Here is a 16,225-nt window from a genome sequence, read left to right as displayed (position 1 = left end):
CCACAGTGCCTCCTTTGAGCTCTGATTCTGTGATGGGCCACCCTGCAGCCTTCCGTTGTGCATGGGATTCCATGCCTTCAAACACGTGCCCCTTCCAAGCTTGGCTGCTCTGCAGGAGAGGCAGGGAACAAGGTGGCTGGGCCCAGCCCTCGGGAACTTTAAGTCTAGGAGGTGGCGGAGAAGGGGAAGTGGGCAGAGTAGGGGGAAGAGAAAGCCTGAAATGGCCCCCACCCCCAGTGGCTGTGTTAGTGATTCCCCAGCTTCCCTTTGGTCAGGCTGGAGAGGGAATGGAAGTGCAGCGTGATGGAGACCAGCAAGTGCGAAGTCAGGGATGGTCTAAGGGGGCTGAGAGGAGAATTCCGGAACCTCAGGACCTTGCTCACTGGCTGCTGGCTGGGGCTGTGAAGCCGTCCAGTCTAGAACTCAAAGAGTGATGATACAGGCTTTAGAGCCAGACAACCTGAGTGTGAATCCAGCTTCACCACTTCAGTCATTCACCCACCCATTCATTCAGCAACATATTTGAAGCACATGCTTTGTACCAGGGATATTTCCAGGCACTGGACTATAGCTGTGAACAAGACAAACACAGTCCCTAGCCTGCCAAGAGCCGTCATTTCAGAAGGGGAGACACGACACACAAACAGAATGATGCCAGGTGGTACCAAGTGCCTTGGAGAAACAGTGCCACCTTTCTGAGACCGTTTCTCTATCCGTCCATGGAGCTGATAACACCAGTTCCTCAGGGTGGAGGTGGAGACCAAGAGGTTGCTTTGAGAGGGGGGAGCTGGTGGCTTTTTTCCACCACCTAGAACCTGGCACATACTAAGCTCTCAATAAAAGTATATTGAACCAACAAATAAATGAATGAGTATTAAAAAAGCCCACCCCCAGGAAGGCCTCAGCCCTGGAAAGTAGGGCATAGACTTTCCTGATGCTCAGGTTGAAAACTATATGTAGGCAAAGGTAGGCTTTCGTGTGATTTTCAGAACTGTTCCTAATGCTCTGGGAACACAGAAACAGAAAGAGGTGTCCTTTCCAGTGGGGGGCAGGAGGTAATCAAGTGATCTCCTCTTGGCTCCTCTCAGGCCCGTGGGGGTCCAGGAACCTGGGGGAGGAGTGAGCGTCTCTGCAGGGCTCAAGAAGGGGAAGCGGGCAGGTTTGCGCTGGGTGGCCGGATGGGAACCATAGAGCTGAAGCCTTCCCATCGTCCCCCAGACCATCCTCAGGGCGCAGTGTGAGGTGGGAAGGGCAATGGATTCTGGTTCTTGGCTGGGGGAAGAAGGTGGAAAGTAGTCTGTCTGGGTGTTTGTCTGTCCAGATCTACAAGTACTACTCCCTGCTGGCCTCCCTGCCTCTCCTGCTGGGCCTCGGATTCCTGAGCCTTTGGTACCCTGTGCAGCTGGTGAGAAGCTTCAGCCGTAGGACAGGAGCAGGCTCCAAGGTAAAGGGGCAGGCCTGAGATGAGCTCTTCCTCAGCACCCAAGACAGCCCTTCTCCCCTATATCTGTGGTCCCAGATACATGGCCGTGCTTGGTGTAGGGCCCAGCACAGAATAGATGCTCAGAAAATGTTTGCCGAGTGGCTGCTTAGTCCTCCCTCCCTAGGCAAAGGCTGGGCTGGGCCCTTGACAGGCACCCAGGATACCTGCGGCACTGGGCTGTGTGAATAGTAGGGACTTAACAAAGCAGAACTGAGTCAGAAGCCAGGAGAGTCATAGCTCTGTCTGTGAAACACTGAGATCTGGCTGGAGAGACAGCCTGGAGCCTTGTGCCTAATCCGAGTTCTGCACATACTGAGATGATTCAGGAAGCACCCAGGGCAGAAATGCGTTATGAATCAACTCTAGGTTGGATGTGGTTGAATAATTTCAGATAAAGGGGAGGGCTGGGGGTGCTGCTAGAGGAGGTAGACTTTACAAGGGCCTGAAGGACAGGGAGATCTAGAGTGAGGAGAGAATAAGGAGCAGGCATTGTAGGCACAAGAGAGAGCATGAGTAAAGGGGAAGAGATGGTTTTGTGTCTGTTTTGTTCATTATATTTGCAGCACTGGGTGGGTCTTAGCCCTTAATAGATACTCAGCAAATATTTTTGAATAGATGGATGAATGGATGTATGGATCGAAGGAAAGATATATGGAAGGAAGGATGGATGGATGAATGCATCATGGTAAAAGAGAATTCTTAGAAGATACTTCGATCTTATTAAAAAGCCTTCTAGGCACCTACCATATGTCAGGCCCTGGGCTCAGTGCTTTGGACTTGGAGCTGATGGACTTGTGTCTGATCTCCAGGAGCTCCCAGTGTGGTGGGGGAGACAGATGCAGCACCAAATACCTATAACGCAATGTGAAACTTGCAGCGGGTGTTGGGACTGCGGGTGCAGGGGTGGTCCAGTACTTGTTTCTGGTGAAAGAGGAGGAGGAGGAAAGCTCTGCAGAGGCCCTGAAAGGGGAAAGAAGGACAGACTCAGGAGAAAGGCTTAGGACATAGAGGCCAAAGGGCTTGGCTTCTCTTCAGACAGGGCAGGGGACGGAAAGGCTTGATGGGAGGCACCTGGGCAGCCAGCAGGTAAGTAAGTGGTGCCAGCTGCCAGGGAAGGTGGAGGGAGGAGCAGGTGCTCCTGGGACAATGCTTGGTCCTAAGTGTGTGCTGCTCAAAGTCTGGAGCTCAGCAGAGGGGCTGGGACTGGGTGTTAACTCGGCAAGGTCAGACTGAATCCAGAGAATGAGTGAGATCCCTAGGCAGAGTGGAGACCCTACTGTGGTCCGAGAAGGCCCACGGACTCTGGGCTCGGCTTCCACGTGACAGGCAGGGTGTTCTGAGCACTTGTAGCTCCTGCCCTGCTGAGGCTAACACTCCTCGAGGAAGCCCATGTCCCCTCCTGTTTACAGCTGGCTCTGAAGTGGGAGCGGCCCCCCAGGGCCACACAGTGCCTGAGGCATGCCCCTTTACCTTCTCTTCCAGGGTTTCCACCACCCCACCTCTCTCTCCATTGCCAGCCTTTCCTCCCAGGCTTGAGAGGTGTAAAATCCTCTTTGGACTTTGGTCAAAGAGGTTTAAGTCTCAAAGGACCCCCATCAAGCTTTGAGCTGACCCACTCCTGCCCTGGATCCCAGGGTTGTCATGGCAACAAGTGACAATTGCTTGTGTTCTCCCAGTGATTCAGGGCAGGGGCTCACCCCATCTTCCCATGGGCCTCTGCCACTTCACGGGCAGCTTAAGGCCTGGAATGTGGCTTAGACAAATCTGGTCACCCTGTGATCTCCCTTGCGCAGTAGCTGGAGGAGAAGCCTGAGGGGGTCTGACCTGGAATGACCCTCTCCTGGGTCCTGGTCTAGGATGTGCCCGTGGGACACAAGCTTCCCTTTGCCCCAGTTTCAGCTAGCAGAGGCCAGAGGGCTAGGGGTGGGAAGAAACGGTGATGAGATGTGACTGAGTAAAGCAGGTGAGAGTTGGAGACAGATCTTAGGAAGAACTTCTGGCATTGATGGTTCTTTGATAGGAGACTGGCCTTGTATTTGTGAGGGAGAAAAGGGAAGCTTTGGAGGGCACGGACCTCATCCCCACGGGTCAGCCCCCTCCGCACTCACCACCACTACTATGGCCAAGAGGTTTTTATGGAGCACCTGCTTGGTGAACACTCTAGTTCCCTGAGCCAGGGACCCACGAATGGGTCGAGGCAGGTCTCATCTGCTTGTTCAATTGTCTGTCTGTCTCCACAGGGGCTGCAGAGCAGCTACTCTGAGGAATATCTGAGGAACCTCCTTTGCAGGAAGAAGCTGGGAAGCAGGTGGGGTCTCTGACACACCCTCTGTGGGCCAGTGGATTGGGCTGGTTATAGCAGCCGTGCTTGGGAAGCTGGCGCTGGGCAGCATGGCAGGGGCAGAGGGGCAGAATGACCAGCCTCTGGGGCTGGCCCCCAGGGTAGGGGCTTCCCCTGAGGACCCCGCACCTGCCTGGGTCTTTCTGCAGCTCCCACACCTCCAAGCATGGCTTCCTGTCCTGGGCCTGGGTCTGCTTGAGACACTGCATCTACACTCCACAGCCAGGTACGGGGTTGGGAGCTGAGGCTGAGCGTGACAGGGGACGTTACCCTCCCTTGCACAGAATGGCTGCAGTGGAGGACTGGCTCCTGCTCCCCAGAATCCTTGTCATCAAGAGGGACAACTACCAGCTTGGGACAGCGGGAAGACCCTGGCCTGGCCTTGGTCATTCAGGGTCCTGCTGGCCTTTTCCTGGGCCCCTTGGGAGGGAGGAGGGCTCCCGGGCCTGAGTGGTGCTGTTCACCACACTCCTTCCTTTGAGGACTACAGGATTCCGTCTCCCGCTGAAGCTGGTGCTTTCAGCTACACTGACAGGGACGGCCATTTACCAGGTATGTCCCTCACCCTGTACTGCCATCTGCCTCTGGAGCCCTGCCCTCAACCCCCAAGCCTGGAGCAGTTCCGGCCCAACCCAGCTCTCCAGGTACCCCATGCAGAACCCTGACCAGGTGCTGCAGGCCATCTTGGGAATTCTGGCCTACCCAGAAGGGCAGGGGTGTTCACTCTCGGACTCACAAAGTGACTCGGAGCATTAATTTTGGAGGCTAAATAAACATGAATTTAAATCCTAGCTCCACTATTTACCTTCTCTGTGGCCTTGGGCAAGTTATTTAACCTCTCTGAACCTGTTAGCTCATCTGTAAAAAGGAGGAAATAGAATAATTTTCTTCTTTGAGTAATTGGGAAGATTTAGCGAGATAACATGTTTGATAAACTGCCTCACCACCTCCAAAAAAAAAAAAAAAAAAAAAATCCTGGAAAAACCACCAACAACAATTAAAATCCGGGGAGGTGGGTGTGATTATTCTCTCCTTTACAGATGGAGAGAATGGAAGCTCAGAGAGGTGAATTTGACTTGGCCAAGTTTCTGCACAGCTAATATCTCAGTGTAGCCTAAGTTTGAATCCAAGTCTGTCCAGCTTTAATTCCTGTGCTCATTTACTTTCACAACATAGAAAAACTGGAAATTTTACATTCCAAAGTTTAGATAAATAGATGATGGGTAAATTGATAGAGGTGCAGACACAGTCATCCCTCAGTATCTGAGGTGGATTGGTTCCAGGAACACCCCTCCATACCAAAATCCAAAGGCTCAAATTTCTCATATACGATGGTGTAGTATTTGCATATAGCCCACACACATTCTCCAGTATACCTCGTTATCTCTAGATTACTTATAATATCGAACATAAGTGCTATGTAAATAGTTGTCCTACGTCTGGGTGTGGTGGCTCACACCTGTAATCCCAGCACTGTGGGAGGCTAAGGTGGGCGGATCACGAGGTCAAGAGATTGAGACTATCCTGGCCAACGTAGTGAAACCCTGTCTCTACTAAAAATGCAAAAATTAGCTGGATGTGGTGGCGAGGGCCTGTTGTCCCAGCTACTCGGGAGGCTGAGGCAGGAGAATGGTGTGAACCTGGGAGGTGGAGGTTGCAGTGAGCCGAGATCGTGCCACTGCACTGCAGCCTGGCCACAGAGCAGACTCCATCTCAAAAAAAAAAAAAAAAAAAAAAAAAGTTGTCGTACTGTATTATTTTTTATTTGTATTATTTGTATTGAATTTTGTTGTTTTTTATTGAGGGTTTTTCCCCAAATATTTTTGATCAGCGCTTGATTGAATTGGTTGGTTGTGGATGTGGAACCCACAGATACGCAGGGCTGACCGTATGAAGTTATGGTGCTCGAAGGCATGCCTTTGGCCTATTAGGTTGTAATTGCACCTGTCTGTAATGTCCTTGTTTAGAGGCATGAGATCCCTGCTCTAAGGGGCAGATAAGAACACTGATGGGCAATGGGCATGTGGCTGGAGCCTGTGTGCTGCCAGTTTCTTCCCCAGCGTCTCCCCTGTTAGCACAGAAAACCCTTTCCTGGGATGGGGCCCTCACTGTGGGGCTCTTCCAGGTGGCCCTGCTGCTGCTGGTGGGCATGGTACCCAACATCCAGAAGGTGAGGGCAGGGGTCACCACGGATGTCTCCTACCTGCTGGCTGGCTTTGGGATCGTGCTCTCCGAGGACAAGCAGGAGGTGGTGGAGCTGGTGAAGCACCATCTGTGGGCTCTGGAAGGTGAGGCCTCCAGGGAGCCCCTGAGGGCTGCAGTGGGGAATGAAAGCGGGGAGACCCAAGGTCTATGCCCTAGTCGGCCATGGACACACTGGGGGCCCTTGGACACATTCCTTCCTCTCTCTGGGTCTCGATTGCCTCATCTCCAAATTGGGGCAGTTGGTGCTTCCAGTTCTGAGCTTCCATGAAACCTGAAGGGACATCTCAGCAGCTCCTGTCCCTTGCCTGCTTCTGTGGCATCTTCCCCCACCACCCCCAGTGTCTCTGACCAACTCTCCAGGCATGGAGATGAGGAAGGCCACGGGATGGGGGAGCTGAGGGTGGGGAAGGAGGGAGGAGACGGCGATGGGGGACGGTGAGGATTTCTGAGCGAATCCTCAAGGCAGGGGTCTGGTGTTGGGCAGGGCGCAGGCTTTCTCTTCCCCCATTCCCTGTCTTTTGGGGCCATCTCCTTTCTCCTTCCCTCCTCTGACAATGAGCTCCTGAACCAGGGAACCATCTCGGCTTCCCCTTCTGTGGTCTGATGCCTCCTGCAGCCACCTACTACTCTGCCTCCTGGGCGCTCCCAACAGCCCTGTGGAAGGGACTGAGAAGTGTCCCCACTTGACACATGGGGAAGGATTTGCCTGAGGCCATCCAGCAGGGCAGAGTGCAGCCAAGAGAACGCTTCAGGGCTCCTGAAGCCTAGGCGGGGGCTTTCTCCATCACCTTGGGACAAAGCCCGGTGCTGAGGACTCAGGAGGCATGCGCCTTCTGCTGACTTGGGGGCCCCAGGCTGGGACGGATGGGCCCCCGGCTTCTGAGGAGTAACATGTGATGGTCAGAGCGTGGGCTGCCAGCGTTGCAGGTGGAGGTGTGGCTGCTCCGCAGCTGTACCTGACCATTAACATCCTTATCCTACAGACCTGGGCATGCAGGCCATGGCGGGGCAGGGAGTGGGGGGTGGACAGAGGTGCACAGAGTGACCACTTCCTTCCCTGACCACGTCCGCCGTCTCCCTGAGCACCTCAGTTCCCGTACTAGAGGCTGCCCTGGAACTGCTGCTGAGGCCCACAAACTGGACAGGTGACAAGTTCCGGGTGAGCTGAAAATAACCTCTCCCGGGAGATTTTCTGAGCTGGTTGCAACCTGGGTCATAGGCAGGTGCAGACGTGGTCCAGGTCAGCCCACGACCAACCTCAGACCCTTGCTCACAGTGACCCTGTGGGTCAGCATCATTGATCCCAGCTCATAGAGCAGGACATTGAGGCTCAAAGACAAAATGAGACACGTCCAGGGCAAAGGACTCTGCTTCCACTCATCACGTCTTATATTTTTAATTGCATGTTGCAGTTTCCAAGCTCAAAGGCTCCCACTTTGGATCTTCTTGGGCCAAACAGAGCAACATTTACTCTCTAAATTTGCAGATGAGGAATACTGAGGCCCAGGAGGATTAGAGATACGGCCAAAGCCACCCCACAACCTGGGCTTCAGTGTCCCCTGGTCTGTCCTTCGCCTAAGGGCTAATGTCTTCTGAGCTCAGAGCTTCTGTTAGGACTGCCACTCAGCACTTGGACCATAAGCCTGGCATCACTCACAGAGAGCTCAGACTGAGTCAGACAAACTAGATTAGAATCTCTGTTCCATCACTTACAAGCTGAGTGACCTTGGGCAAAGTGCTTTACCTCTCCTGACCTCAATTTCCCCACCTGCAAAATGAGTGCTGGAGTGAAAAAGGAACACTTGCCCTTGAGGCCCTCAGTCACATGAGAGAAGACAGATCTATCCCCCAAAGCAGGGCCCAGAAGAAGGCAGGCACAGGATCCCAGAGGTGGCAAAGAGCAGGAAGATTGTGTGAGTGCTGGGGTTTGGTGGTACCCAAGTTGGGAACCAATGGAGGGAGAGAGAGGTAGGAGGTAGATGGATGGAGATCAAAGGCCAGGCCTGCGGTCAAGGGGGCTGCTAACCCTTCACCCCTGTGTTAGCCTGTACACTCACCAGGCCAGGCTCAGCAGGTGGGCTGTTCACCTCCTGGCAGCAAATGGTCCAGAATGTGCCCTCGCTGCAGCCCAGCTGGCTCCAGAAGGGGAACCACAGAGGCCGGAGCTATGCATGCGCAGTGCTTTCTCCCAACCTTGCTTCTGAGAAAAGTGTCCCTGCGAGGGCCCTGGAGGAGGGAGCTAGGGACCGGCAGAAGGGCCTAGGTTTCTGTAGCATCATTCTTAGCCCTGGCTGAATCTGGGAAGCACCTGGTGACTTTAACGTTCCCGACGCCCAAGCCCTATGCCACACCTACTGAATCAGAAACTCTCAGAGTGGGGCCCAGCCTCTATGATTGAACAGCCTTCCCAGCGATTTTTTTTTTTTTTTTTTTTTTTTTGAGTTGGAGTCGTGCTCTGTCGCCCAGGCTGGAGTGCAGTGGCGCAATCTCGCCTCACTGCAACCTCCACCTCCTGGGTTCAAGCAATTCTCCTGTCTCAGCCTCCCGAGTAGCTGGGATTACAGGCACATACCACCAGGCCCGGCTAATTTTTTTTTTTTTTTTTGACATGGACTCTCACTCTGTCTCCCAGGCTGGAGTGCAGTGGCACGATCTCGGCTCACTGCAACCTCCGTCTCTCGGGTTCAACTGATCTCAGCCTCCCGAGTAGCTGGGATCACGGGTGCCCGCCACCAGGCCTGGCTAATTTTTGTATTTTTAGTAGAGATGGAGTTTCACCATATTGGTCAGGCTGGTCTCGAACTCCTGACCTCAGGTGATCCACCGCCTCAGCCTTCCAAAGTGCTGGGATCACAGTCCCAGTGATTCTCATGCAAGCAAAGTTTGAGCGCCACTGTAGTAGGCACCCAATAAATACTGGTTGGTTGGTTGATTTCAATTCATTGCTGATGGAAATAAATCATGAAGGCTCTGCCTTTGGAAAGCCCCCAGAGCAGTGGCTGTCAGTCCTGACTGCACACTGAATCACCAGTGTTGCTTTCACAGGCTAAGGCTGGGTCCCACCCACAGAAATTCTGATTTAACTGGTTTGGGTGCAGGCTGGGCTATGGGCGAGTTTTAGCAGCTCCAGGTAATCCTAAAGGCGCTATCAGTGCTGAGACCCACCGCTCTAATCCCTGTGGCTATGTGGAACTAGCACTCACCTTTTCTGTGTTTGCTGTCCCCGTGCTTGAGATTCTGGTGGTGACATGGGCACCAGGAAAACTTCCCTGGGCTGACTGATGAGATCAGGGTGCAGGCATCTCAGGCTCATTCTGGATCTGCTTGGAAATGGTTGCATACCTCACTCTATCATTCCTAGTAGCATGGCTGGCTGGGCAAAGCCCTCTCTCTGAGCCTCAGGTTCCTCTTCAGCCCAGTGGGAACAGTTCTTCTGTCTAACCTTGTGGGGTTGCTGTGACAGTCCAGAGCAAGGCTGGATGTGGATGTAAGGTGGGAGAGTTGCAGCCTGCACCCCTGATATTCTTAAACACCCAGGCTTGTTCATGACACACCATCATGCACACACGCATTGTGTGCATGGCCAGGGAGGGGGTGAGGGAGCTGGGTGACAGCGGCTGCCTCCCTATTCTGCTGGACTCAGGCCACACCGATGTGGACTCACACCCTCTATGCCCTGAACGAAGACCATTAGTGCAGACATGGATGGGGCCTTATGGCTCACATTATCCTGGGAGCTGGGCAGCATAACGGCGTGCCCAGCAGTGTGTTCACGAGCAAATGGGGGCCTGGGGAGATGGAGTGCCCTCCTGAAGGCCACATGGCCAAGAAGCAGTGAAGCTGGAGGCAGATGCCAGGTTGGATGGAGGTCCCACAGCAATAGAAGCAGCAACAGCAGGGTGAGGACCAGGTCTGCAGACTCAGAGCTAGTTTCATCCCTTGGCCACTGTATGTCACTGGGAAGAATGGGGTGGCTGAAGTCATTGGCTTACACTGGATCTGAGAACCGGGGGTGGGGCCAAGAGGCCTCCACACAGAGTTCAGTTTGGGGCAGGGGGAACTCCCCACAAGGCACCACCCTGGCAAGGGTTCTGAGGCCCCCAGGAGACTCTCCAGGCCCTGACCTCTCACTTTGCTCCCTCTCTGCCCACCAGTGTGCTACATCTCGGCCTTGGTCTTGTCCTGCTCACTCACCTTCCTGGTCCTGATGCGCTCACTGGTGACACACAGGTGAGTGGCAGACTCTGGCTCATCCAGCGCTGAGGTGGGGAAGGAGTGGGAGTCCTGTGGGCCTGCAGGGAGGCCCTGGGCCTGGAGGGAGGGAAGGGCTCTGCCAGCCCAGGCTGTCATGGAGCCCACCTGTGCATGGCTGTGCTGCAGTGGGAGAAGGTGGGGCCGGGTCCTGCCCTTGGGCCTTCCTGTCTGGTTGGGGAAACGTCTGTGAGTGTGAGGGAAATAAGGCACCACCAACTCAGGGCAGCTGGTGGAGCTTGCCCCTTGAGTAGGGGCCACCGGATGGGCTGGATGAGAGGGAAGGCTGCCTGGGGAAGCTGCACCTGCCCGGGAATGGAAGAAAGAGATAGGAGGTGAGGACTGTGTGGATGAGAGCAGAGGCTGGGGTGGCCCTGCCATGTGAGAGTGTAGGTGAGGGGTGGCCTGGCGGCATAGCACACTGGAGAGGTGGTACGGGTCTCGCCATGCCACCTCGCTTGCCCTGCAGCGGTGAGTGGTGAGGAGCACTGAAGGCCCTGGGCAGGTGGAAGGGGCAGCCTGAGTACTTACCCATGTCAGAGAACTGGCCCATGTCTCCTGCGCACTTGCCAGGCCTCAGAGCTTCTCCCAGGGATCTTTTTCCACAGGTCAGCCCTCCTTCTTCTGGCATTCAAGGCTCCTCAGCCTGTGCTTGCCTTGCCTCTTTACCTGGTGACTGTGCTGTGTGTCCCTTCCATTCTCACTGTTGTTTCCCACTTTTCTGACTTGGCTCAGGTTGAGCCTTCTGCCTGGTTTTGTATTCCTCGTTCACTGTTTAAGACTGCCCAGATATCACCTCTTCCAGATATCTTGGGTTAGTGGCCTCCTCCCGGCTCCCGCAGTTCTGGGCTTCCCAGCTGATGGCTGTGAGTTGAAATTGTATTGGGAGTTTGGCCAGTTGCTGGCCCAGAGGAGGATTTAGGAAGAGTGTGTTGCCCCCTGAGGTCTCTGCCTCCCTGGCTCCCACCCCAGGACCAACCTTCGAGCTCTGCACCGAGGAGCTGCCCTGGACTTGAGTCCCTTGCACCGGAGTCCCCATCCCTCCCGCCACGCCATATTCTGTTGGATGAGCTTCAGTGCCTACCAGACAGCCTTTATCTGCCTTGGTGAGCCTCCCTTGCCTGCCACACCCAGCCTTGGCCTGGGCCTCCCCTCAGACACTGGCCCCAGTGGGGGAGAAGAGTGCTCAGCAAGTACTGCCCTCAGGGTTTGTCTGGGAATGCTCTGGGGCAACAGCAAGAGGAGGGACCCCCCTGCCTTCCCTGCCCTTAAGAAGCTTACTCAGGATGGGGGTACAGGAGCTCTCGGGAAATTGGGTGTGTACCCTCCACATGGTGATGAACCCTGGGTGCCACCAGGTGTTCACATGGGGGTGGACCCAGGTCTGGAGGTGTCAAATTCAAAATGGTAACATTCCTGGCTGGGCTCAGTGGCTCACGCCTGTAATCCCAGCAACTTTGGGAAGCTGAGGCAGGTGGATCATGAGGTCGGGAGATGGAGACCAGCCTGGCCAACATGGTGAGACCCCGTCTCTACTAAAAATACAAAAATTAGCCGGGTGTGGTGGTGTGCACCTGTAGTTCCAGCTATTCAGGAGGATGAGGCAGGAGAATCTCCTGAACCCAGGAGGCGGAGGTTGCAGTGAGCCGAGATCGCGCCACTGCACTCCAGCTTAAGAAAGGGCTGTGTCACAATTGGCTACCTACAAAGGTAATGAGATCCCTGTCACTGGGGGTATGCAAGCAGAGTTCCATGGATGTTGTTGCAGTCTGCAAAGGGGGTCCTGCCCTGAGAGAGCTGGACCAGATAACCTTCCAGGACCCCTACCAGCCCCAAGTTTCTGACTCTCCCCTTGGGTACTGCAGTGAGAAAAGCACTCTGAATGGTGAGGGGCTGTGGCCTGGGTTGCACATCCGAGGGCCTTGTATCTCTCCCTCCAGGTCCTTCCATTCTCACCTCCTTGGGGGAGGAGAAGGATGGTAAAGGAGTGGAGGAATTACTAGGACAAAAGTCACAGCGTCTCTTCTTGGTAGCCCTTATGCCTCCAGGCCCTTTTGTAGGCATCATTCTCTAATCAGTTGGCCAGATTATTTCAATAGACAGTCCTTGGGCACCTACCATATGCCAGGCTCTGGCTTGAAGGAATGCAAACATCAGTTTAATATGTAGCCTTATCCCCCAGTAACTCAAACTCAGGAGAAACTGGAGGGAAATAACATTTGCAAAGTATTTTGTGATTTTAAGAGTTTCCACAGACATTATCTCATTGGATCCTTACAACAGCCTCTGAGGTAGGGACTATTATCCCCATTTTACAGAGGAAGAAACTGAGGCTCAATGAGGTAAAGTGACTTGTTCAAGGCAGCATAGCTAGGCAGTGGCAGAGCAGAGATCTAAAACCAGGCCTGCCCAATCCCAAAGCCCTTGGTTCTGGGGGCGGCGGGGATGGCCAGTTTTCATAGAACCTGTTGTCTGTCCCCCTGCCACTCCCGCCCCTGGCAGGGCTCCTGGTGCAGCAGATCATCTTCTTCCTGGGAACCACGGCCCTGGCCTTCCTGGTGCTCATGCCTGTGCTCCATGGCAGGAACCTCCTTCTCTTCCGTTCCCTGGAGTCCTCGTGGTGAGTGAAGCAAGACATGGAGGGCTCAGGGACTCCTTAGAGGTCCCCTAACAGCGACCACCTCCCCACCCCACTGGCAGGCCCTTCTGGCTGACTTTGGCCCTGGCTGTGATCCTGCAGAACATGGCAGCCCATTGGGTCTTCCTGGAGACTCATGATGGACACCCACAGCTGACCAACCGGTGAGGTGGCATCTGGGCTTGTGGCTCCCTCAGGCCCTCAGCCTCTTCTTTGGCGTCTCTCTCTTTTTGTGTCCTCCCTCCACTGCCACCTATCCCCTCTCTCTATCAAGGAACCCAGATGATAGTAGAAAGAGCTTGCCTTACCCATAGAGAAAAGGGACAATGGCTCAGCCCACTCCAAAGTACCTCTCTACATACCTGGCATGGGGCTGGAAGTACCCCTGTGAACCTTTCTTGCTTTGGGAATCGGTACTGCTCTCCCTTGGATCCTCTGTTTCCTTGAAACCATGCCTCTCTCCACTTTGTAGCAAGGGAGTTCGCTGTCAGATGACAAGTCTGTGGGAGAACCTTGGCTCCCGAGAGAACTTGGAATTAGCAGACAGGGTACCCAGAAAAGGGAGGTGGGCGGCATCAGGGTCATAGAAAGACTTAGATGGACCTAGAGTTAAAGCCCAGCTCTGCCACTGAATAGCTGACAGCCTTGGCTAAGTCGCCCAGTCTCTCCGGGCCTCAGTTTCTCATCTCCCAGCGTGGCGGGTTGAAAAAGAGAAGGCCTTGCCCAGGGTGGGGTGCACAGAAGACATAGCAATAAATGGTAGGCCCTCAGTAAATACACAGCTGTTCTGGGCATCCAGATCTGACACTGACCCTGGGGAGGGGGCTCTGGGGAACGGCCTGCCTCAGCTTTCTTCTCCCATCCTAGGCGAGTGCTCTATGCAGCCACCTTTCTTCTCTTCCCCCTCAATGTGCTGGTGGGTGCCATGGTGGCCACCTGGCGAGTGCTCCTCTCTGCCCTCTACAACGCCATCCACCTCGGCCAGATGGACCTCAGCCTGCTGCCACCGAGAGCTGCCACTCTCGACCCCGGTAAGGTCACTGGGCAGGGCTGGAGGGTTGCTCAGGCTACTCAAGCAGTGAGGAAGGCATCTTCCCTGCCCCAGGCCTGTGCCAGCTGATCAGTTCACACCGATGTCTGTAGCTGCATGTGCCACCTATGTGCCCCTGCGCTGTGCCTCGTGTGGCCCTGCAGCATGTGCAGTGGATGTGGGGTGTTCTAGCAGGTCCACATGTGCCCATGCGGCAGATGTGCCACATGCCTGGTGTGTCTGCATGCTTGGATGCAGGGAGTGCATGCGCACTCCCTGTGTGTGTGTTAGGGGATGTCTGGATGCCTCCTGTCTGGCCCCTGCTACCCCAGCACTGCCATCCGCCACCCCATCCCAGGCTACTACACGTACCGAAACTTCCTGAAGATTGAAGTCAGCCAGTCGCATCCAGCCATGACAGCCTTCTGCTCCCTGCTCCTGCAAGCGCGGAGCCTCCTACCCAGGACCATGGCAGCCCCCCAGGACAGCCTCAGACCAGGGGAGGAAGACGAAGGTGCGCCCTCCCACTGGGAATTGGGGAATAGAGCCTACCCAGCTTCTCTCAGGAAGGATGTGTGCCCCTCCCCAGCACACGGAGTGAGCGCCAGGAAAATTCTCACTTCCTCTCTTCCTTGGCTGCCTTTGGTCACCCCTCTTGGTCTGATCTCAGGGTAATTTTTTCCATGATATGAACACACACATACACACACCATATGTGTGAACACAGAGAGAAACAGCTGCCTTGCTAAGGGGCTCCGTCATTGCCCCCACTTCTCCCTTGGGGCGGGGAGTATGACCTCCTTTCCTTCTGCCCAGAAGTGTGTGTAGGGAGGGGACACTAAACCAGCTCCAGACCCTTGTCCCACCCAGCTTCCGGTCCATCCACAGAACTCACCCCCCACTTCCATGTGCTGCCTGCAGGGGACATCCTAAGCCTCACGACCTGCACTACGCCTGGGATTTTCAGGCTCTCTGATCAGGTCTGAGGGCAAGGGAGGGTTGGCTGGGTGTTTGTTGAGTGACTCACAGAAAGTCCGTCTCTCTCAGGGATGCAGCTGCTACAGACAAAGGACTCCATGGCCAAGGGAGCAAGGCCCAGGGCCAACCGCGGCAGGGCTCGCTGGGGTCTGGCCTACACGCTGCTGCACAACCCAACTCTGCAGGTCTTCCGCAAGACGGCCCTGTTGGGTGCCAATGGTGCCCAGCCCTGAGGGCAAGGAAGGTCAACCCACCTGCCCATCTGTGCTGAGGCACGTTCCTGCCTACCATCCTCCTCCCTCCCCGGCACTCCTCCCAGCATCACGCCAGCCATGCAGCCAGCAGGTCCTCTGGATCACCATGGTTGGGTGGAGGTCTGTCTGCACTGGGAACCTCAGGAGGGCTCTGCTCCGCCCACTTGGCCATGGGAGAGCCAGCAGGGGTTTTGAAGAAAGAAACTGGTGGGTTAGGGCCTTGGTCCAGGAGCCAGTCGAGCCAAGGCAGCCACATCCAGGCCTCTCCCTGCTCTCGCTCTGCCATCAGCCTCGAAGGGCCTCGATGAAGCCTTCTCTGGAACCACGCCAGCCCAGCTCCACCTCAGCCTTGGCCTTCGCGCTGTGGAAGCAGCCAAGGCACTTCCTCACCCCCTCAGCGCCACGGACCTCTCTGGGGAGTGGCTGGAAAGCTCCCGGGCCTCTGGCCTGCAGGGCAGCCCAAGTCATGACTCAGACCGGGTCCCACACCGAGCTGCCCACACTCGAGAGCCAGATATTTTTGTAGTTTTTATGCCTTTGGCTATTATGAAAGAGGTTAGTGTATTCCCTGCAATAAACTTGTTCCTGAGAAACTGTCCTCATAGCGGGAGGGGTATGCAGGGAAAACCCCGCCTACACTGTCAGGAACACTGTGCATTGATGGGGATGGGGCTCGGGGTGTTCTGGTCACATGCTGGGCCAGACACTGGGTGGAAGGCAGAGAGAACCCATAGCTGCATCCCTTTGGGTGGCAAAGAGACTGGGGACCCTATGACGCCACCCCTGAGCCATGTGGATGCTGGCTTTGGAAGTGGGACTTATTCTGGGTCTTGAAGAAGGGGCAGGATCTGGGGAGGAGAAGCGACTTCAGGAATGCTGGGGAAGCAGTGTGACTCCAGGTGTGGAGGTAGGGAGGGGCGTGTCACATGGGGGGACAGAGCGTAGGCTGTCCTGATGGGAGGAGAATGAGAATACGGAGGGGAAAGGAGGGTGGAGACAGACTGGGGTCTTTTCCCTGCTGGGGGCTTGGTGGGGGTGGGGGGCG

At 55.2% G+C, this 16,225-nt stretch overlaps 1 protein-coding gene across 20 annotated transcripts in view; it reads left to right on the top strand.

The window, feature by feature from the left end:
- Positions 1-15,773, top strand: part of STRA6 (signaling receptor and transporter of retinol STRA6) — a 34,595-nt gene extending 18,822 nt beyond the window's left edge. For 19 of the 20 annotated variants that reach the window (XM_054531264.2, XM_054531263.2, XM_054531262.2 and 16 more), the window contains 12 exons: positions 1,322-1,444; positions 3,724-3,791; positions 3,974-4,050; positions 4,315-4,376; positions 5,950-6,112; positions 10,184-10,259; positions 11,253-11,386; positions 12,783-12,900; positions 12,981-13,082; positions 13,786-13,949; positions 14,307-14,462; positions 14,996-15,773. In XM_054531264.2, the coding sequence (XP_054387239.2) occupies positions 1,322-1,444; positions 3,724-3,791; positions 3,974-4,050; positions 4,315-4,376; positions 5,950-6,112; positions 10,184-10,259; positions 11,253-11,386; positions 12,783-12,900; positions 12,981-13,082; positions 13,786-13,949; positions 14,307-14,462; positions 14,996-15,159 (1,407 nt within the window). In that variant the 3' untranslated portion in view covers positions 15,160-15,773. 20 annotated transcript variants of the gene reach the window in all.
- The last annotated feature ends 452 nt before the right edge of the window (positions 15,774-16,225 follow it).

Source organism: Pongo abelii, chromosome 16 (assembly GCF_028885655.2).
Source record: "Pongo abelii isolate AG06213 chromosome 16, NHGRI_mPonAbe1-v2.0_pri, whole genome shotgun sequence".
Classification (NCBI taxonomy): Eukaryota; Metazoa; Chordata; class Mammalia; order Primates; family Hominidae; genus Pongo; species Pongo abelii.
This window is presented reverse-complemented; position numbering and strand designations above follow the sequence as displayed.